A 22,368-nucleotide genomic window follows, 5' to 3' on the forward strand; every position below is an offset into this window, starting at 1 on the left:
TTCTGGACAATAATTTTTTTAATTTTGTCCTTGGCGGACTTAAATTTTGATTTCTACCTAATGATTCGCATAGCTTTACAGGCTATACTGCTATTGGGTAGAAGGGTTCCGCTCAATTTTTCATCAAGTTGTTTATAAGTATAATGCAACGCTGTGGACCAATTAAAATATAGTTTAAAAAATTGAAATTCTTTGTTGTTGTGCGGCCTTTGTAGCGCTGTCGGTCCTCTACGAGTCATCTACGGTCCTCTGCTGTTGCTCCTGATGCTGTTGTCCCTGCGGTTGCTGCTCCTGATGCTCTTGATGTTTCTGCTGTTGTTTTGGTTGCTGGTGGTCTTGACGTTGTTGCTTTCGCTGCTGCTGCCGCTATCGATGTCGCTGCTGTTGCTTTATTTGCTGGTGATCTTGATGTGGTTGCCTTCTCTGCTGCTGCCGCTCTCAATGTTTCTGCTGTTGCTATTGTTGGTTTTTGTATGTTTTATGTTTTCATTTTTGTGGATGTTTGTTTTTTTAATTTTTGTGTATGGTTTTTGTTTTAATTTTGGTGTGTGGATTTTTTTTTCAAATTTTTGTGGACGTTTTTTTTTGTAAATTTTTTTTTGACGTTGATTTTGAGGGTTTTAAGGGTTATTGTTATTTTTATTTTGTCCACAATCACTTTATACCATTTTTTTTTTACTATCTGACCCGGCAATCGTTTTGCCACGAGATGACATTATAATTTGTGTACAAAATTTACTCAGTTTTAACCTAATGTATTATAAAGTCATCTGGGGCAAAACAAATAAAGGCAAACAAACAAAAAAAAAAGCAAACATTATTTTTAACTTCAAATTTAATAGTTCGAACCACCATTAAATCGAATTTATGTGGTTCGTTTGGCATTGAAAGAGTGAGCCCATTTTATGATAAACTTAGCCTCTGATTTTGAATGTCGAATTGTAATGTTGACCATTTGCATTAGTATTTCGAACTATTTCTGTTGCTCCGAACGATGTCTTTTGAAAGCATGAATTGAATGTTCGAATTAACTTCAGAAACACGTAAGAATCTGGATCCGTGCTGCACGTTCTGTAGTTGCACTTTTCCTGACGCGCAACACATCCCATCTGGCTCATTTTTGAATTTCAGAGCTTGACAATTCGGACATTCCTTGTCCATAGCACCAATTACCACTTTTGAGTGAGCATAATACTCAATATCAGGCTCATACTGGAATGCTAGACGCAGGAATGAATCATTGTTGTTTTTGGTCATTTGTTTTGCGTCTATTGACTGTAAAACGACGTGATTTTCGTTGTTCTAATCTTCTGAGTTTTTTGCGTTCAGCTCGTATATCTTCTGGCTCTTCTTGATGCAATTGCGCTATTCTAACACATACATTAGTATTGTTTGGTCATTGAGGGTTTTCAATGCCAGTAAAACAAAACGAATTTATATTTAATTTCAAACGTTACAAATGTTTATTTTTTGCATGCAGATGAAGCCGGATGAGCCGCAGATAGACCAGCATATGGTGCATGCATTGACTCAAGTCAATACAGAGAGGGCGGCCCGACCTAGACACTGCGAGCTAAAACTCTTTATAGAAAGCCCGTTGAGTCGAGCGGCCGAGAAAGAGTCGGCTTGCGATCAAATAAGCTTTTGTACAAACTTAAGCCTAATAAATAAACATTACACTAAGCATTGCACTAAACATTACATAAACATTATTTAAACATAAACATTAAAAGCCTGGCTGCTGACCGACAAGTATTTCGTTGCTAGTCCCATCAGCGCATTGATTATTGAGCTTGGTAGGATGTTGTTGAAAGCACCTTCTATGTCTAGAAAAGCAATGAGTGCGTATTCCTTGTCACTAAGTGCCTTTTCGACGAAAGTAGTGATCTCGTGGAGTGTCGTCTCCATGGATCGGCCCTTCCTATACGCATGCTGTGATCACGTGATATCATCTGGGACAGTAAGATTAATATGGAGGTTTATTAGTCTCTGTTTAGGTATCTGGTATATTAGTTTATTAGGTTTAGGTATCTGGGTATCATAAGTAGCTCCAGTTCCATTGTTGAACAACGTCTGTTCTTTCCTGTGGACTTAATGCTTTAAATTTATAGCAATAAACTAATTGATGCCCGGGCATTTGGCACATCGGACATGTTTGGTTATTTGTGTACGCAAACTCTTAGGCGTTTAAAGAGATTTCACCCCAGCGATCTGTCTTCCCGTGTTATTCAATAATATTGTAAGCTAATGTAAATAACTGTAAATTATTGTATAAAGTCTAGGCCCATATCCCATATGTATCATATTCACCCCATCTTCTAAGCGCCCGGTTATGTTCAAATGGTTCTGAACGATTCCGGCGACTACAATAAAATTTAACTTGTTTTAAAAAAAGGTTATTTGTGTTATTTTTTAACATTTTTGTTGGTAACTAGAAAAAATATTAAAACTTTTAATATTAACTTTTTTTGTTTTTTTTTTTCCTTCTGATGCCAACGAACGCGTTGGTCTAGAAATTCTATGACATGCTTTAAATTTTGGATTTCATAAGATCTTTTAACTTGGCCTTTTAACTTTTAACCTAACTTTTATTTTTGTAGGGCCTCAATATTTAATTTCTTTAAAATAATATGCGCAAAAAATGATATGTATTTATGTAAATGGGAAACCACATTTCGTGCTTCCCCTTTTAGAGCACTTTTAAGGTAGCTTAGCTTCAAGGATGGACTTATATCCATTCTTGAATGCACAAGCTCCTCAATGTGTATTTCAACATCACCTTTGAGCTCAATTATTTTGCTCATGTATTTATTATTATGCCCTTCCATATTTATCAAATCGGACACTGTTTCTATTATGCAGAGAAATATTTTTATTTTTTTAATTCTTATTGGAAAGGTTTTATTTTTCCTTTTCTGAATTCCAATGTAAGTTGTCTCGAGGAAAATCCTCGAGGTTCTTTATAGCCTCTTCAAGCCTAGTAAGAAGCTCATTCTGGACAATAATTTTTTTAATTTTGTCCTTGGCGGACTTAAATTTTGATTTCTACCTAATGATTCGCATAGCTTTACAGGCTATACTGCTATTGGGTAGAAGGGTTCCGCTCAATTTTTCATCAAGTTGTTTATAAGTATAATGCAACGCTGTGGACCAATTAAAATATAGTTTAAAAAATTGAAATTCTTTGTTGTTGTGCGGCCTTTGTAGCGCTGTCGGTCCTCTACGAGTCATCTACGGTCCTCTGCTGTTGCTCCTGATGCTGTTGTCCCTGCGGTTGCTGCTCCTGATGCTCTTGATGTTTCTGCTGTTGTTTTGGTTGCTGGTGGTCTTGACGTTGTTGCTTTCGCTGCTGCTGCCGCTATCGATGTCGCTGCTGTTGCTTTATTTGCTGGTGATCTTGATGTGGTTGCCTTCTCTGCTGCTGCCGCTCTCAATGTTTCTGCTGTTGCTATTGTTGGTTTTTGTATGTTTTATGTTTTCATTTTTGTGGATGTTTGTTTTTTTAATTTTTGTGTATGGTTTTTGTTTTAATTTTGGTGTGTGGATTTTTTTTTCAAATTTTTGTGGACGTTTTTTTTTGTAAATTTTTTTTTGACGTTGATTTTGAGGGTTTTAAGGGTTATTGTTATTTTTATTTTGTCCACAATCACTTTATACCATTTTTTTTTTACTATCTGACCCGGCAATCGTTTTGCCACGAGATGACATTATAATTTGTGTACAAAATTTACTCAGTTTTAACCTAATGTATTATAAAGTCATCTGGGGCAAAACAAATAAAGGCAAACAAACAAAAAAAAAAGCAAACATTATTTTTAACTTCAAATTTAATAGTTCGAACCACCATTAAATCGAATTTATGTGGTTCGTTTGGCATTGAAAGAGTGAGCCCATTTTATGATAAACTTAGCCTCTGATTTTGAATGTCGAATTGTAATGTTGACCATTTGCATTAGTATTTCGAACTATTTCTGTTGCTCCGAACGATGTCTTTTGAAAGCATGAATTGAATGTTCGAATTAACTTCAGAAACACGTAAGAATCTGGATCCGTGCTGCACGTTCTGTAGTTGCACTTTTCCTGACGCGCAACACATCCCATCTGGCTCATTTTTGAATTTCAGAGCTTGACAATTCGGACATTCCTTGTCCATAGCACCAATTACCACTTTTGAGTGAGCATAATACTCAATATCAGGCTCATACTGGAATGCTAGACGCAGGAATGAATCATTGTTGTTTTTGGTCATTTGTTTTGCGTCTATTGACTGTAAAACGACGTGATTTTCGTTGTTCTAATCTTCTGAGTTTTTTGCGTTCAGCTCGTATATCTTCTGGCTCTTCTTGATGCAATTGCGCTATTCTAACACATACATTAGTATTGTTTGGTCATTGAGGGTTTTCAATGCCAGTAAAACAAAACGAATTTATATTTAATTTCAAACGTTACAAATGTTTATTTTTTGCATGCAGATGAAGCCGGATGAGCCGCAGATAGACCAGCATATGGTGCATGCAGGGACTCAAGTCAATACAGAGAGGGCGGCCCGACCTAGACACTGCGAGCTAAAACTCTTTATAGAAAGCCCGTTGAGTCGAGCGGCCGAGAAAGAGTCGGCTTGCGATCAACTAAGCTTTTGTACAAACTTAAGCCTAATAAATAAACATTACACTAAGCATTGCACTAAACATTACATAAACATTATTTAAACATAAACATTAAAAGCCTGGCTGCTGACCGACAAGTATTTCGTTGCTAGTCCCATCAGCGCATTGATTATTGAGCTTGGTAGGATGTTGTTGAAAGCACCTTCTATGTCTAGAAAAGCAATGAGTGCGTATTCCTTGTCACTAAGTGCCTTTTCGACGAAAGTAGTGATCTCGTGGAGTGTCGTCTCCATGGATCGGCCCTTCCTATACGCATGCTGTGATCACGTGATATCATCTGGGACAGTAAGATTAGCATGGAGGTTTACTAGTCTCTGTTTAGGTATCTGGTATATTAGTTTATTAGGTTTAGGTATCTGGGCCTGGGGACTTAAGAGGCTTGCAGCTATTTATCGCCCAGCTGAGATACCTGTCACTCAATAGATATTCGAGTTGGTTAGGGAGGGAGGGGTTGTCCCCCTGTCTCTGCGTTTCCAGGGTTGTTTCTTCTAGAGAGCATCCCGGGAAATGTGCCTCTGTGAGAGCTTCTAGGGTTACTTTGCTGGACGATGTCCAGTTACCTTAGCTGAGGTTTTAATGTATCCTACGTTAGGTGCAGTTTTTGCGAGGACCTTCCGGAGTCGGGAGTTCTCTGATGTTTGCTGAATGGTCCAGGCATTCCTTTTTGCTTTACAAATTTCTTTGTTATATTGCCTAAGGTTCGCTACGTGGTCTTCATTGCTGAAATTGGGTAGCAAAAAATGGTTAAGTTTCTTTTTTGCGAGGATGCAGGCTCGCCTTTTACCTCTTGTATCGGCTTCACAGAGCCTATACTCTGACGCCCCCAACCCAAGAATCCTGTCTCCAAGGATCCAGGGTTCATGGATGAGGGCCACATCAGCTCCTATCTCGGCGAGGTGGAGTAGGAGGGCAGCTGACGCGTCTTTACTGTGATGGAGGCTTATCTGCAAGATTGTCAGGGACATTCTTACAATTCTCCAGCACAGTAGCTTCGGCCTCTGTCTCGGAGCTCAGCAGAGAGTCCTCCTCCATTCCGACTCCACTAAGTGCCCATGCCAAGTCGCTCTCCTCCGAGGTGTACCTTTCCAGGATGTCATCCTCCTCATCCGACATTCCTTCCGGGTGCCCCTCTTCGGTCGGCTCCTCCAAGTATGGCTCTTGCGTGTCTGCCTCCAGCCCGATACCTCCTGGCTTGATCTTTGCTTCGGTTTTGTAGATAAGGACCGTCACGAGTTCAAATCCGTACTTCAGTCGGTGCTCCGACCTTTCCAGGGCTTTTACGGTCTTCTCGTGGAGTCAACCGCTATTAGCATAGCTCCAGGGTAGACCTCTCCAAGCGATGCTACCATACGTTTGTAGGTCTCTACCGATCGCGCGTTTTGGCAGGCAATTATCTTAACGCTACCCTGGTACCATCCTGCATTTTCGCATTCTGTTGGTGGTCCTCCACTTCGCAGCATCTCCATCACGAAGCACCCATGCAACTCGTTTACTACTCGTCGCCAAAGGTCTTTGGGGATGAGCCCATCCTTGGAGCCTTTGTCCAAGACTCCAATAACGGTTCTTCCCTTCGTCACTTCGGCGAACGAGCGGTTGGACTGCTGCGGCTGGGCCTTCCTCTTCTTAGCCTGCGGGGCTTCTCCCTCCGTGAACCTCTGCCTTTTCACGCTTTGCGCGATCTCCTTGCCAGGGTCTGATCCAGCACGTTTGTTCGGATCCAGCCTCACACCCGCCTTTTCCGGATTAAAATCGGGCAGGATCTCCCTTGCCCACTCGGCCTGGTCCGGGTTGGCTTCGGCCGGTGGGTCCGGCCTCATTAGAATTAGGCTGCTCTTCTCCTATCTTTATAAGAGCCTTTACGCTGCACCGAGTGAGACGCTCCCGGACAAGGGTTCGCCTTAGCGGCCCGCCGAGTTTTCCTCTTCACGCCGTTCGGTGGTCCCATGGCTAGTCCCGCTTTGGAAGAAGAAGCCTTGGCTACCAACTCCGCACCGGCGCGTCCCGCATCCAGATGTTGCCCCTCTGTGGAGGGCTTCTCCATCTCAGCAACTCCTTAGCTTTTGAGAGCCTCGGAGTTTGACGGGTCATTGACCCCATTTAAGGACTTTTTTAGGGAGTTCCGTTCTCCACTTAGGTTTTTATTTGGAATGGTAGTGTTCATATTTTGGTCCCACGAGTAGGCGGGAAGGGGTTCGTCCATCATGACATAGCTTGGTTTTCACGAAAAGCCTGGTTGAAACTGGGAGGTCGGCCGGTACCCCAGAGTTTGCATATTAGCGTCCGAGCCCCACTCGGATACGCATCCTTCGGCATATGCTGTTCCACCTTGGATTAGGGTGATTTAAAGAAGGGAGTGTTCTTCTCCCCGCCCGACTACCATTAGCCAGCATCCTCGGCAGAGACATGACCTTACCCGGACCTGTTACCAGCCGCTCACGTGGAGAGAATAGTCGCACTACCAGCGGTGTACACAGTTACAGCACGCAATTGCTTGCGTATAGTTTGTATCCGTTGGCTGACGGCCCGTAACGATCCGTATTTACTAATCTGATGCCAAGAGCAAAGCGGGAGGCATTGAGCGATCTGATCATAGGTTGCGATGCCAACGCCCATCATCATCAGTTGGGGAGCACTGACATGAACGTGAGTCAATCTTCGATTTTATCCTAGGCTCCAATCTTCTGGTGGGTAATAGAAGTACAGAACGCACCTTCATAGTCAAGAACAAAAAGGAAGTACTTGACATTACTCTCTACTCTGACTCCCTAGCTGAAAGGATTGTTAGATGGAGAGTCCTGGAGAAACACTCTTTCTCGGACCATCGATACATAGAATTAGTGGTCAATTTTGAGAACTTCAACCGACTAACAGTACGCAACCCGAGAAAAGCGAACTGGGAGTTATATAAGACAAAATTAGAATGATCCTTAGGGAAACCTCCGACAAGGGACGTTGACAGCAGGGAAGACCTGGATGCCATGGTGGACACGCCCATGGCATTAAACAAAGCTGTCCCAATAGCAGATCGGGCAGTATTAAGTCAAAGAAACCACCATGGTGGTCGCAAAAGCTTGCGCCCTTTAAGATTAGGGCCAGCAAAGCCTTTCATCTCTCCAGTAAGGCAAACACAGAGACAGCCTGCGAGGCGTACAAAGCGGACCTCAGACAGTACACCAAAGAACTGCGCAGGGCAAAGAGGAATGCCTGGACCAAATTCTGCTTGAACAGTCAACAGACATCGGAGGCCTCCCGACTCAGAAAGGTCCTCGCAACAAATGCACCAAATGTAGGGATCATTAAAACCTCGGAAGGTAGCTGGACCACGTCCAGTAAAGAAACCCTAAAGGCTCTGGCATTTTCCCGGCACAACTAATCTACCAATCTAAGGTCATGGAAAGCTTTTTCAGCAAGTTTCAGAATAGGCATCGTACCCGCAATGTGTTTGCGGACGAAAGTCGTATTTATACCCAAGGCGGGAAAACCATCGCACTGCACCCCTAAGGACTTCAGACCAATAAGACCTTCCTTCTCAAGACAATGGAGAGATTTATAAACTTCCATATTAATCTTACTATCAACCCAGATGATATCTCGGGATATCCACGGAGACGGCACTCCACAAGATCACTACGTTCATCGAAAAGGCACTTAGTGAGAAGGAATACGCACTCATTGCTTTTCTAGACATAGAAGGTGCGTTCAAAAACAATGCGCTGACGGAACTAAAAATAGACGATCAATCCATACGCCATATAAAGCAGATTTTGGTAAACAGGACTGTTGAGGCGTCATTAAGAGGAGAATCGATTCAAAGATACGTCAGAAGAGGCTCTCCGCAAGGAGGTGTACTCTCACCCCTACTGTAGAACGTGGCGGGTAATAGTCTACTACGATCCCCAGAAGGTGGTGGTTGCAAGGTTATCGCTTATGCGGATGATGTCGCAATTGCCTTCTCTGGGAAATTTCCCCAGACTCTATGCGACCGCATGTAAACCTATCCAAAACCGAGTTTGTCCTCTTCACTAGGAAGTACAAAATACCAAATTTAAGGCTTCCAAAACTATCAGGGGAAACACTCTCCCTCAGCGATAGCGCCAAGTACCTAGGGATTACGATAGATAGAAAACTGGACTGGAAGTCAAACACTATGGATAGAGCTAACAAGGCAACAATCGTGATCTATACATGTCGAAAAGCCATTGGCCTCAAATGGGGTATGTCCCCAAAGATAGTCAGATGGCTTTACACAGCGGTCATAAGACCCATCCTTTTCTTCGGGGTGGTGGTCTGCTAACTCCAAATGTAGAGAGAGATTTAGGAAAACGCAATGGCAGAGGTCTGCATTACAGGCAGCCTACATACCACACAGACAAATGTCCTATTACCTGTAGAGATTGGAGAGATTGATCAAAATAGCCACGCTTTTGGCAATTAGGCTACGCGAGACGAGTGTATGGAAAAGGACCAACTATGGACACACCAAGTTGGTCCTACATCATTGCACGCCTACGGGGGCTACAGACTACTGTACACCTGTTGATCATCCCACAAATGATCCACACAATGATCCCACGGGCCACACAAATCCCGGGATCAGCCGGTTCCCTTCATAATTAAACAGACGTTCCAAAGTTGAATGGGCAGGTGGGAGGCGGTGTCCACTGCGAACAGCTGTGTCTAAATGAGTCCTTCAGACTCCCCGACCACTGCAGTGTGTTCCAAGCTGAAGTAATAGGTATCGAGGAAGCACTTAGATCCCCAGCACTTACTGGCAATCAAGAAACAATCTGTGTCTTCTCAGACAGTCAAGCGGCACTCAAAGCCCTTGACGGATTTTCATCCAACTCCAGGACAGTGAATGACTGTCGGAGATCTCTTAACGAGATGGCAGAACAGTATGACATCTACCTCATATGAGTGCCCGGACATGGGGACCACGAGGGTAATTGGGCCGCTGACGAACTAGCAAGGGCAGGTACTACCAATCCTCTCCTCCCGGAGAAGGAACATGTAGGCATCCCCTTAGCTACGTGTAGGCTAAAATGCAGGGATCACTTCGCACACCTCCTGTGTCATTGTCCTGGGCTGTGGCGCAGCCAAATTGACTCAAATTCTTGGGTGCCGCAGCACTCACGGACCTAACTAACAAACCTCGCGGAGAGCGCTCCGCACCACGAAGCTGGATGGGACCGCGAGCCGTCGCAGGAAAGATAGCACACTCTTGGGCACATTAGTAGATAGGAGAGGGAGGTCCCTTTTTAGTACCTTTTGCCTGTGCGGTATCACAAGGAACCCCAGCGGCTCAAGTGGATGGGGGTGTCAGTGACTGTCCCCTGATCGCCGTCTCAACCTAACCTAACCTAACCTTATGAAAACTTAAGTTAATAAACTTTATGAACTGGAAAAAATATGCGTATGAATCGTACGTCAATACGTCTTTACTGTCCTTGAATAAAACCTGCTCGTGACTTGTATAGTCAGTTATTTCTGATCTTGTTAATAAAATAAGGTGTAGAATAAGCTCCTGATAAAATATTTGGGAAAAGGAATGAAAACAAAGGTGATATATAAATATTTATAATTTTATGTTATCTTTGTGAAAAACTCTATTTATATTGTTGACTAGCAAACCCGGCGAACTCCGTTTTGCTACCAAATGGCTTTGTTTTATGTAACATTTCGTTTTGTTATCAAAAGATCTAGACCTTTTTTTTTATTTTATATTTGAAAATGCGTGGGTTTCCGATATAAGATAATGGGAAACGTCAGACGCCAATGATCTTCGTGGGCCCACACTCACTGTTCCATTTTATTGAAGTACTTTTTGGTAAACCACATTTTTTGTTTTTTAGTCTGACGTTAACATAAACAAAGCGGATGGTTTTAATTGTCATTGCGAACGCAAGGCGAACTGGAAAGTTCAATCGTTTGAAGTCAAACGGAAGACCATTCGGATTCAATGGTATTCGAGGAATAGGTACATTATCACCTGAGTACTTTCTGTTAATAATGGTTGCCTAATCAAATTCGGCATAAGTCTTTTAACCGAAAGTCGAGTACCGTTGTGGTTACAAATTACGCAATATCATAATAACTGTTCCAACTTTTAGTTGCAAGTTATGTGGTTGAAATCCTGGTAACTCCAGAGAGTTCAAAAACTCCGTTGGATAATTTACTATACCATCGGGATTTGTTATCGAATCAGTATGTCACCAAATCGCCAGCAATTTTTGATTGAATGGTGAAATTCAGTGCGTGTACATCGTTATTCTTTGCGGCAAGAATTGGGTTGACTTAACCAAGCATAAGTCTGATAATTCTCACTAATGTTTGGGAAAACATTTTCAATAAGAGCTCTTCCTCTTAAGCGAACGGTCGTGTTTTTTTTGTGCGCACTGCGTTTATGATAAATATTTGTAATCCCGTGTTTATTTGCTTGAGAATCGAATTTTTTGAAAAACTTCAGTTGAAACTTAATCCGCATCGCTTTACGTGTGCTGCGGTATATTTTGAGGCGAATTAATAATTTGTTTAAATTCAATTCCAAGCATAGCTCAAATCTGCTTCTCTCCGTCTTATCTCTATTTCTGCATTTTCCTTTGAACTCTCCAAAGCTCCCGCTTCGGCTTCCTATTTGGCACAGTGGTTCAAGGTATAGTGTTTTTTTAACTCATATATTATTTTTGTATTTTTAATTAATAATATGGAATTTAAACTGGTCTGTTTTATGAAGTCTTGTAAGATGACAATCTCCTCATCCCAGCCTACCATCCATTGCTAGCTATGTGAAAACTGCCTCAGTTTCGGATGCCATTTCCTGTAGGTCTGGTTTACATTATTGTTGTGAAAATTGTCGTGCTGTCCAAGACGAATGAGGTCGTTCATAAGACAGACTAAAAATGGATTTAAAGAGTTGATCACTTGATTTCTAATCACTCAATGATTAGAAATCGTAAGAAATCCGCTGTTTGTGATCCGCCTCAGGCTTCGGCCACGCATCGAGCTATGAGAGACTGAGCGACGCTCTCTCGAACGACGTAAAATATTTAAACTTGTAAGACAGCATTGGAGTGGCCACGCAGGCACTGAGCGACGAGCGAAGTTCTTGATCGACAGAGCGACGTCGCTTAGCGCTGGAATTGGTTTTAATTTTTGGTGCGACGCTGAGCGACGAAGTTCAAAACATGTCGAAAATATGCGCGGATATTTATATATTTCGGTTGTTCAAAGCCGAAACGTTATGTGGAACGACTCTCAAAGTACAAAAATAAAAATGTGACCGTTAAGCAATGGAATAAGGTAGGAGTTATTTGTAACTGCACAGGTAAGCTTTTATTTAACGTTCTGTAGAATAAACAAAAACACCGTTATATTTAATATGTGTATATGAATATATATTTAAAAAGTTTCATTTAATCAAATAACTTAATATCGGAAATCCCGAAAAAAACAGTTAAAGAATTTCTAACATTCATGGCTGACTGACTGCTTCTATTGCAATGTGACGGTTCTTCAAGATTATCCACATTTCTTGAAGATACTATTCCGTTATTAATTTCTGCTGTCGTATTTATGTAGTCCAGATCACTGTCCACATCACGTTCTCTTACATAATTATTTATAATGTAAGCACATTTTATAATGTGAATTGCTGTGCTAGGTTTTGTGTCAATATCTTTTTGTAAAATTTGCCATTTCTTGATCTTTTATTGTACCTTTCAGTTTTTGAATTTAATTTCTTTCGAGGATATGGGCTCATCAAATAATTTTTCCGTGGGTAGGCTTCATCCCCAATTAAAAAGTTTGGCAAAAAGATATTTGTGCCTGGTAGTGTTTGTGGTGGTGGAACATTGAATTTCCCTGCTTCCAGAAATCTAAAAAAAAGTGGATCCACAAAATGTGCCACCACCGCTTTGCTTTCCTTGCCACACACTTCAATTGTTATAAATTTTTTGTCAGCATCAGCTTCTCCTTGCATGACAATTAAAAAATAATGAAAATAATTGAAATAATATGATCCAGTATGAGCTGGGCACTTAATTTGGCAGTTTGGAAACTTCCAACGACTATAATAATCTTCCGTAACTTTTTGAAGTATATCAGCTCTTGGTGTTGGCATATATTCATAAACGAGTGATTTCCAAATTTTAATGCTTGTTTTGCATATAATGTTGCTAAAAGTGCTTCTTCCCAATCGAAAAGCAAATGCCAAGTCACGAAATGAATGACCTGTATAAAAATAAAACTAATATAAAATAAAATAAAATTATTAATAAAAACTAATTGTTATGAACAAAATACATATGTATATATAAAATCAAATTTTTAGGAGCTGCAGCAAAGGCAAAAAAAAATTTAAAGGACACATACAGAAGGACATTGCAAAAACTACCACGCCTACTGTTTAGGTGAGGGGCCGTTGTGCCGCTCACCTGAAGAGCGCATCCGCGCTGAAGAGCGCATCCGCGCTGAAGAGCGCACCCGCGCTGAAGAGCGCACCCGCGCTGAAGAGCGCATCCACACTCGCCCCTCTGTGCCCTCTCTTCTCGCTCGTTGGTTGTCGTCGATCTCTTTTTTTGTACTAGTTTCTAAGTTAAGTTAGTAATTCGATGTACGCAGCCAATAAAGCTGAACGCGCTTTTCTACCGAACCGAAGACGCCCCCGACTCCTAATTTTTCTGGAATCTTTTTGCGGAACCACGCCCCCCTACACATTTTGGTCCTTCGAGCCGGATGATTACTGGATTTTCTGCTGCCAGCAGTTCTCGGCATTGTTCCACCAAAAGATAAGTACATTTTTCCGTCCCCATCTCTCTGCCGGTCTTCAGCAGTGATCCGAACATTAAATTTCGTTCACACTGCTGCAAGATTGTTTTTCCCTCCGTGTCAACTCCAAGTCCGAGTTTTCCGACGCAACTGCAGTTTGAGATTTTCTTCTCTTCTTCGTCTTCAAATTCTGCAAATTTTTCCATCCGTCTCCGTTTTGTGTGCTGCCCATATTTCTCGCCGTTTTCCGCCTCTCCGTTATCCATTCGCTTGCCAACGGTCGAGGCATATGTGCATCTACATACATACATACGCACATACGTATTTTTTTGGTGCAATTAATCCGCGAAAAATTCGCCAGTGAACAGTGAAATTGTGTGGTGACAAAGAGAAGGCATAATTAATATTGGCCAGCCGGTGTGAATTAGTTCCGGAATTTCCAAATTCACCGAACAGTCCGCCGCTGTCGTAATATTTGTTTTTATCTTCCTCAATCAGTGCCATTTTTTACACCACATAACTTTTCTGTTCCCCCAATTATACAGTCCACTTATTAAAGCTCCACTGTGCCAACATATGCCCACATGCCCTTACATATATCCGTACCTGCATGCATGTCCATATATTTTCTGCGTCCAATTCCAGGAAATATATAACCGATAAAATTTAACATATACAGTCCCCTTATCGAAGCTCTACTGTACCATCATATGCCCCACATGCCCTTGGCCTACTTGCATGCATGTCCATATAATTTCCAAATATTTCTTTCTGCGTCCAATTTCAGGAAGTATATAGCCGATAAAATCTAAAAAAATATTTAACATTTTCTAAAACCAACAATTATAAACCGCCATTTCACTACAAATCCGTGATTGTGTCGCTTAAATTCTCGACCTAGCCGTGTTGTGTTTTTCGGTTCTGTTTATTTTTCTTTGAGGTACGTACAGGGTGCCGACGGCATAACCGGCTGCATAACAAAATAGATTAAAAAATCAATTAATTATAAATTTATGTATTTATAATTATAACTACGAAAATTTATTTAATTCTTATTTTCCGTTCGAGCAAAGGGCCAGGTTTTTTAATTCACCTTTCCGGCCACTCAACAATTAAAGTCGAAGATTTATTTATCGGAAAATTATAATTAATTAATTTAATTATCCACCTTCTGTCCGAATAGAGCCGCGGTTTTTTAATTCCATCTTCCCGGCTTCGTGTTAATTAAATTCAATTAATTAAATATTTAGGTTCCAATTCCACCGTTCCAGCTTCGTGATAATTAACCTCAATTGATTAACAATTAAGATTTTCAACTCCACCCTTCTGGCTCCATCATATTTAAATCCGACAGTTAGCCAAAAATTAATTATTTATATTTTTGTGTGTTAAATTCAAGCCAAAGTTAAGTCCACCTTCCGGCTCCGCAAATTCGAAAATAGTTAAGAATTTAATATCTCAGTATATATTAAATTCAGTACGAACCACACAAGTGGAAATATACATACATATATGCACCGTCATCATTTTTTTCCGAACAAGCACGAATTTTCCGGTACTCTTTCCATTTTTTCGTGCCTCCAACTCTGCTTCTACTCCGCATCAGGCAACATCCGCCTACAATCCGAACAAACCTCGTCTCCTTTTGGGTTTTTTCTGGTGCCTGAAGTTTTTCTTTCCACATTCGAATTGTGCCGCACACGACTTTCCTTTCCACATCGGCGCCACTAGTTCGCACTTGCTCCTTGTAATTGCCTTTCATCCGCGATCTCACCGTTCTCATCACATTAGTGCGACCGGCCACCACTTCGTACGGGGCACCTGTTGCGCGAGTCAGTCGACAAGCGCTGACCAGCGAATTGGACTCTGAGAATGCCCACGGGAGACGACAAAAAGCCGCGTTCGATCCCAGCCATCCGTTTGGGCAGATCTCAATCCGCATCTCCGCGGACGCCTCTTTTGAAGCCTAAGCCTAAGGCCAGTGCCAGTCCAAGGGCAAGGAGTGACGAATCCGTCAATACAACCCCCGGTCCTTCACAGAGGCAGACTCACTCCGTCGCAAAAATGGCTCCAAGTGCGGTCGAAGTGGCGTTGAAAAAGTTCATCGCCACAACAGATCGAATTATCCAATTTGAGGCTAACATAAGTACTCCGGGCGCCCCAGAAACGGAAATAGGCTCCCAATACATGTGCGAAGTTCATCGGGACCAAATTCAGGCACTATGGGAGAAGGTGGAGAAGAGCTATGAGAGCTGCTCCGATTTGCTAGCCGTGTCCGACGACAATGCGGCCGCCTCGACAGTGCTGGAAGCGAAGTACACCTACTGTTACTCCGTCTATTCGAGATGTAGTGCCCAGCTTCGGGAGAAAATTGCTTCCCAATCCACTCAGGCTCCCGTCAATGTCCACACGCCCGCGCCTACAGGCTGCCGGTTACCTCCGGTGGATACCGAGGTCTTCGCGGGTGATTATCTTCGGTGGCCCACCTTCAGAGACTTGTTTACGGCCATTTACATCCAAAACTCGCGGCTCACCCCGGTAGAGAGGTTGTTTCACTTGTTGTCGCCCACGCCATTGTTTCCAAGGCTCCGCTTACCCATGAGGGGTTTGACGCCGCGTGGCAAAGCCTCACAGATCGCTTTGAGAACCGGCGGCTACTGGTTAACAGCCAGTTGAAGATCCTTTTCAACATCCAGGCTGTTTCCCAAGAGTCCGGGGTTGCGCTGAAAGAGCTCCAAGCCACCATTCAGAGTTGTCTGACAGCCCTCGCAATGTCCGCCATCAATGTTGAGGCTTGGGACTGCCTCCTGGTGTTTATGATTTCGTCAAAGCTCCCCAAAGTCACACTTTCCATGTGGGAGCAATCCGTTCATAACAAGGCCGAAATTCCGACATGGAAGGAATTAGACAACTTCCTGACAGAGCGCTATCGCACTCTAGAGGCAATCGACGACGTCAGGCCTAGTGGCTCCGGGCAACTTCCGCCAAGGTCGGGAATTCCTATTGCCCCCGCTCGGAGGCTCAATTCACACGAGACTCGAGTGGTTCCGGGTCAAAAGGGCTGCGATCTCTGTTCGAGGGAGGACCACCCCATTCGCTTATGTCCGCGGTTTCTAAATATGGGTGTAAATGGGCGCTTTGACTACATTACAAGGAAGCAGTTATGTCTAAACTGTTTTGGGCGAGGGCACCAGCTGCGAGACTGGACGAGCGCCCGTACCTGTTTCACCTGCCACAGCCGACACCACACCCTCCTGCACCGCGGCAATCCGTTCGCCACCGCTCCAAGTCCGCCTATGCCGCCTACCGCTCCAAGTCCGCCTACGCCAGCAAACGGCTTAGAGGATCAGTCGAATGTGCAGGTGTGTTTCGCTTCCGGGTCAGGAGCAGTCATACTGGGCACGGCCCTTATCAACATGTTCCGTTTGGGGTGCACCGTCCAGGCACGAGCACTAATAGACTCAGGGTCCGAAGCGACCTTCATAACGGAACGACTGTTCAACCTCGTCAAGCCTCCTTTCAAGACGATTCAAGCCCAAGTTGCAGGCCTTAATCAGACCATTTCCGCGCAGTCTACGAAATTGTGCCATTTCTCCATTCGGTCGCCGTCTAGACCAGGGCTACAATTAGAGACTGCGGCCTACGTTCTTCCGCAGTTGGCAGGAAATCTGCCATCATATCCAATTTCGCGAGATCGTCTCAAGGGGCTGCCCAATATTACCCTGGCGGACCCCAACTTCTTTGAGAGCTCCCAAGTCGATGTGTTATTAGGAGCTGACATTCTTCCGGCCATTCTCCTCGGTAATTCCAAGTCTAACATCTGCGGGTCGCTTCTTGGTCAGGAGACCATTTTCGGATGGGTGCTGACCGGCCCATTATCTCCAGTCAACCCCCGCAGCGTGTCTGTTTTTTTCCGCACGAGTTGCCCGCAGCCTCAGGCCCGCAGGATTCAGGTTGCGAGCACAATTCTGTCTCGAGTCCTGCTTTAATTTACGCATCGCATCACGCTGCACGGTGGCAATCAGCTGATTATCCGTCTGATCCACGCAACGCACAGTCACTGGAGAGCAGATGTACTCGAGGTACACAATCCTACCGATGCCGAGTCTGCAATGGGATCCATCCATTGAAAAAGTGTCGGCGCTTCCTACGCCTTAGTGCCGAGGAGCGGCTCTCGCGAACCGCTATTGCTCGAGCTGCCTGGCCCACGAGCATTCCGACGGATCCTGTCGGCGTGGAGACGGCTGTAAGACGTGTGGTCAGGATCACCACACGCTGCTGCACCCCGTGACCAAGGAGCACCGGTCACCGCCCGCGGGAGACAGTACACGGGGTGTCTCGCTCTCTCGTCGGCCGTCATCAGCCAACTCCCGGCGCGGTTCGGGTGCTTCTCGCCCTGCGTTCGCCATTTTCAGGCATTCCCAAACCGATCCACGGCCGCCGACTTCCCGGCACTCGTCGATAACTCTTCGGCATTCTTCCGCCACTGACCGGCAGCCGTCAAGTGCTCCACTGCATTCGTCCGCCACCCATCGGGTGGCGTCCACCGCTCGTCCGCCCGCGTCATCCGCGCCTAGGCAATTTTCCGCCTCTCCTCGAGGGCCCTCGCAGGACGCGGTCGCTGCGCCCACCCTATCGTCGCTGCTGAACCGGAACAGCGTCAATATCGGGACCCGGATTTTCGACACGGGGGCCTTCATCGACCCGTGTACGCCCTCTAGCTGCAGTGACGCATAGCTAGCGACGAGGGATCTTTTGCAACCCGAGCGATTGCAAGGGGGGGAGAATGTTTAGGTGAGGGGCCGTTGTGCCGCTCACCTGAAGAGCGCATCCGCGCTGAAGAGCGCACCCGCGCTAAAGAGCGCACCCGCGCTGAAGAGCGCATCCACACTCGCCTCTCTGTGCCCTCTCTTCTCGCTCGTTGGTTGTCGTCGATCTCTTTTTTTGTACTAGTTTCTAAGTTAAGTTAGTAATTCGATGTACGCAGCCAATAAAGCTGAACGCGCTTTTCTACCGAACCGAAGACGCCCCCGACTCCTAATTTTTCTGGAATCTTTTTGCGGAACCACGCCCCCCTACACACCTACCATTGGGATTCGAAGCTCAACCTGTTCAAGTCAAATGGCCATACTTGGAGCTGATGTCTTTTTTAAAAAAGATAGTTGCTCCAGATCCGACTGAGGGCAATTTGCAGCAGGACGATGAAAGCATGCATGAAATGCTTTCAGAAATGCTTCAGGACGATGAAAGTAATATGGCTGTTATGTCAACATCATCTACAAGTACATTAGAAAAATCGACGCACAGAAAAAAAGCGACTGGAAATTTTGAAAAGTCAAATCGGAAAAGAACAAAAATTTTATGAAGAAACCCAAAATGAAGATTTATTATTATACCCTTGCAAAGGGTATTATAATTTTGTCCAAAAGTGCACAACGCAGTGAAGGAGACATCTCCGACCCGATAAAGTATATAAATTCTTGATCAGGATCACCTCCTGAGTTGATATGAGCATGCCCGTCTGTCTGTATGTCTGTTACTACGCGAACTAGTCTCTCAGTTTTAAAGCTATCCACTTGAAACTTTGCACACACCCTTCTTTCCTTTGCACGCAGTATATAATTCGGAACGGGATCGGCCGACTATAACTTATAGCTGCCGTACAACTGATTGATCGGAAATGCTATCACTTCGGTGTTCATAGAGTTCGAATTGTTTGAATGTATGAATGATATTTTTGGAAAAATAATGCGACATGCCAAATATCATTAGGAGCGGCCAACTATATCCTATAGGCTATAGCTGCCATATAACTGAACAATCGGAAATGACCCAATTTTCGTGATTTTGAAGGTAGAAAGTTGGAACTTCATACAGATTCTATTTTTGGTCAGTTGATCCAACCTACCACATTTCATAACGCTCGGCCGCCTATATCTTATAGCTGCCATATAACTGAACGATCGGAAGTGGTATTTGGTGTTTAGTAAAATTACCAACTTTGGTTTTTTTGAAGATAGAAGTTTGGAACTTATTTTTGATTGTTAATTGTAATAAATTGGTTATACTATGATATTCTCATAATGATCAGCCTCATAATGATCCGATTTTTGCGATATATATCCGGTTTTAACTGTAATGGTATATCAACTCACGTCAAAAAAAATCAATCAAAAAACACGTTTTGCGTATTTTGCGACTTGATTGCTTAATACTATTTTCCCATCGATTCGGGAAATCGCTCCAGCGTGATCTGTTTCGCATTTGTTTTTTATTATTGAGTATTTTATATAAATTAATAAAAGTTATTTACAGAGTATAGAGTGCGGAGAGATGTCCATTAATCAGCGATAATTACTGTTTTTAGATCATGTTTCAATAAAATATTTCCATGATATCATCGTTGCTTTAAATTTTGGTATTAACAACGTAAATTTTTGCTAATGTGATTGTGTCAATTAAATCTGCAGATCAAATAATAATCCTAATAATCTTAGGCGATGTTTTCGCAATGGTAAATCTTGATTAATAAATACATTTTTAAAATCCTCAGAAAGAGATTCTATTTCTTTGAACAGTCTGGAATTCTTAATTTAATAGATTGCTTATTTTTATAATTATATTTAATTTATTGATTTATAATTAATTTATTGAGTTTATTCTGAACTATAACAAAAACGTCATGATCCGGAATTCCACCAAAAATGACCAAAAATGAACAACATCTTGCCTAACAAAAACCAAGGCGGAAAACGGAACTCCCTAAAATGGGGTCAGTGACCCGTCAAACTCCAAGGCCTTCAAAAACCAAGGAGTTGCTGGGATGAAGAAGCTCTCTACAGAGGGCAACATCTGGATGCGGGACACGCAGGTGCGGGGGAGGTTGCCGCAGGGACCGTAATTGTTATAATTTTTAAAATAAAAATTTTAAAATAAAAATTATTTGTTGATTTGTTTGACAAAAATTGAAATATAACTCTTATTTTCAATTTTTATAACAATAATTAAAAATAACAATTATTTTTCAATTTTTATAAAAAAAATAATAATTATGATTCAATTTTTATTAAAAAAATTGAAAATAAGTGTTACAATTCAATTTTTATTATAAAAATTGAAAATAAAAATTGAATGCGAATAACTTCTGAACCGAGTGGACTGTTAAAAAACCGCTTACATTTTTATGATCTGTGGCGCAGTAACTTTCAAATGATGTATCGAATGTCCTTAAAGGACATAATCAAGGATTCCTTAATAATTCGAGGGCAAGGGCACTTAGAGGCATCGGGATGGAGGTGGATTCTTTGTTGAGCTCCGAGACAGATGCAGAGGTTACAGTGGTGGAGAATCTCAAGAATGTCTCTGATAATCTTGCAGATAAACCTCCACCACAGTAAAGCGGCGTCAGCTGCCCTCCTACTCCACCTCGCCGAGAATGGAGCTGATGTGGCCCTCATTCAGGAACCCTGGATCAGGGGGGCGTCAGAGTATAGGCCCTGCAAAGCCGATATAGGAGGTAAAAAGCGAGCCTGCATCCTTGAAAAAAAGAACCTTAACCTATTTTTGCTACCTAATTTCAGTAATGAGCCGAACCACGTAGCCGTAGTCATAGGAGCGCTAAGGGTATGTTCGCCGTATATTGGCCACGACCCTCCCCCCGCACCCGCTACTCAAACAGCTGGTGGAAGACAGCGGGAAGCAAAAGATCGATCTGATCATAGGTTGCGATGCCAACGCCCATCATCATCAGTTGGGGAGCACTGACATGAACGAGAGGGGTGAGTCAATCTTCGATTTTATTTTAGGCTCCAATCTTTTGGTGGGTAATAGAAGTACAGAACGCACCTTCATAGTCAAGAACAAAAAGGAAGTACTTGACATTACTCTCTACTCTGACTCCCTAGCTGAAAGGATTGTTAGATGGAGAGTCCTGGAAAAACACTCTTTCTCGGACCATCGATACATAGAATTAGTGGTCAATTTTGAGAACTTCAACCGACTAACAGTACGCAACCCGAGAAAAGCGAACTGGGAGTTATATAAGACAAAATTAGAATGATCCTTAGGGAAACCTCCGACAAGGGACGTTGACAGCAGGGAAGACCTGGATGCCATGGTGGACACGCCCATGGCATTCAACAAAGCTGTCCCAATAGCAGATCGGGCAGTATTAAGTCAAAGAAACCACCATGGTGGTCGCAAAAGCTTGCGCCCTTTAAGATTAGGGCCAGCAAAGCCTTTCATCTCTCCAGTAAGGCAAACACAGAGACAGCCTGCGAGGCGTACAAAGCGGACCTCAGACAGTACACCAAAGAACTGCGCAGGGCAAAGAGGAATGCCTGGACCAAATTCTGCTTGAACAGTCAACAGACATCGGAGGCCTCCCGACTCAGAAAGGTCCTCGCAACAAATGCACCAAATGTAGGGATCATTAAAACCTCGGAAGGTAGCTGGACCACGTCCAGTAAAGAAACCCTAAAGGCTCTGGCATTTTCCCGGCACAACTAATCTACCAATCTAAGGTCATGGGTCAGGAAAGCTTTTTCAGCAAGTTTCAGAATAGGCATCGTGCCCGCAATGTGGTTGCGGACGAAGGTCGTATTCATACCCAAAGTGGGAAAACAATCGCACTGCACCCCTTAGGCCTTCAGACCTATAAGCCTGTCGTCCTTCCTTCTCAAGACAATCGAGACCAATCAGCCTCTACATTAATCTTACCATCAACTCAGATGATATTTCGGGATCACACCATGCGTATAGGAAGGGCCGATACACGGAGACACTCTACAAGATCACTACGTTCATCGAAAAGGCACTTAGAGAGAAGAAATACGCACTCTTTGCTTTTATAGACATAGAAGGTGCGTTCAACAACAATGCGCTGACGGGACTAGAAATAGACGATCAATCCGTACGCCTTATAAGGTAGATTTTG

General features: G+C 43.3%; 1 protein-coding gene across 1 annotated transcript; it reads left to right on the forward strand.

The window, feature by feature from the left end:
• The first annotated feature begins 20,256 nt into the window (after nt 1-20,256).
• LOC138926914 (uncharacterized) lies at nt 20,257-21,941 on the forward strand. Its single transcript, XM_070282525.1, has 5 exons — nt 20,257-20,304; nt 20,811-21,056; nt 21,112-21,211; nt 21,500-21,600; nt 21,654-21,941. The coding sequence occupies exons 1-5, from the start codon at nt 20,257-20,259 to the stop codon at nt 21,939-21,941; spliced, it is 783 nt and encodes a 260-aa protein (XP_070138626.1).
• The last annotated feature ends 427 nt before the right edge of the window (nt 21,942-22,368 follow it).

Source organism: Drosophila bipectinata, chromosome 4 (assembly GCF_030179905.1).
Source record: "Drosophila bipectinata strain 14024-0381.07 chromosome 4, DbipHiC1v2, whole genome shotgun sequence".
Taxonomy (NCBI): Eukaryota; Metazoa; Arthropoda; class Insecta; order Diptera; family Drosophilidae; genus Drosophila; species Drosophila bipectinata.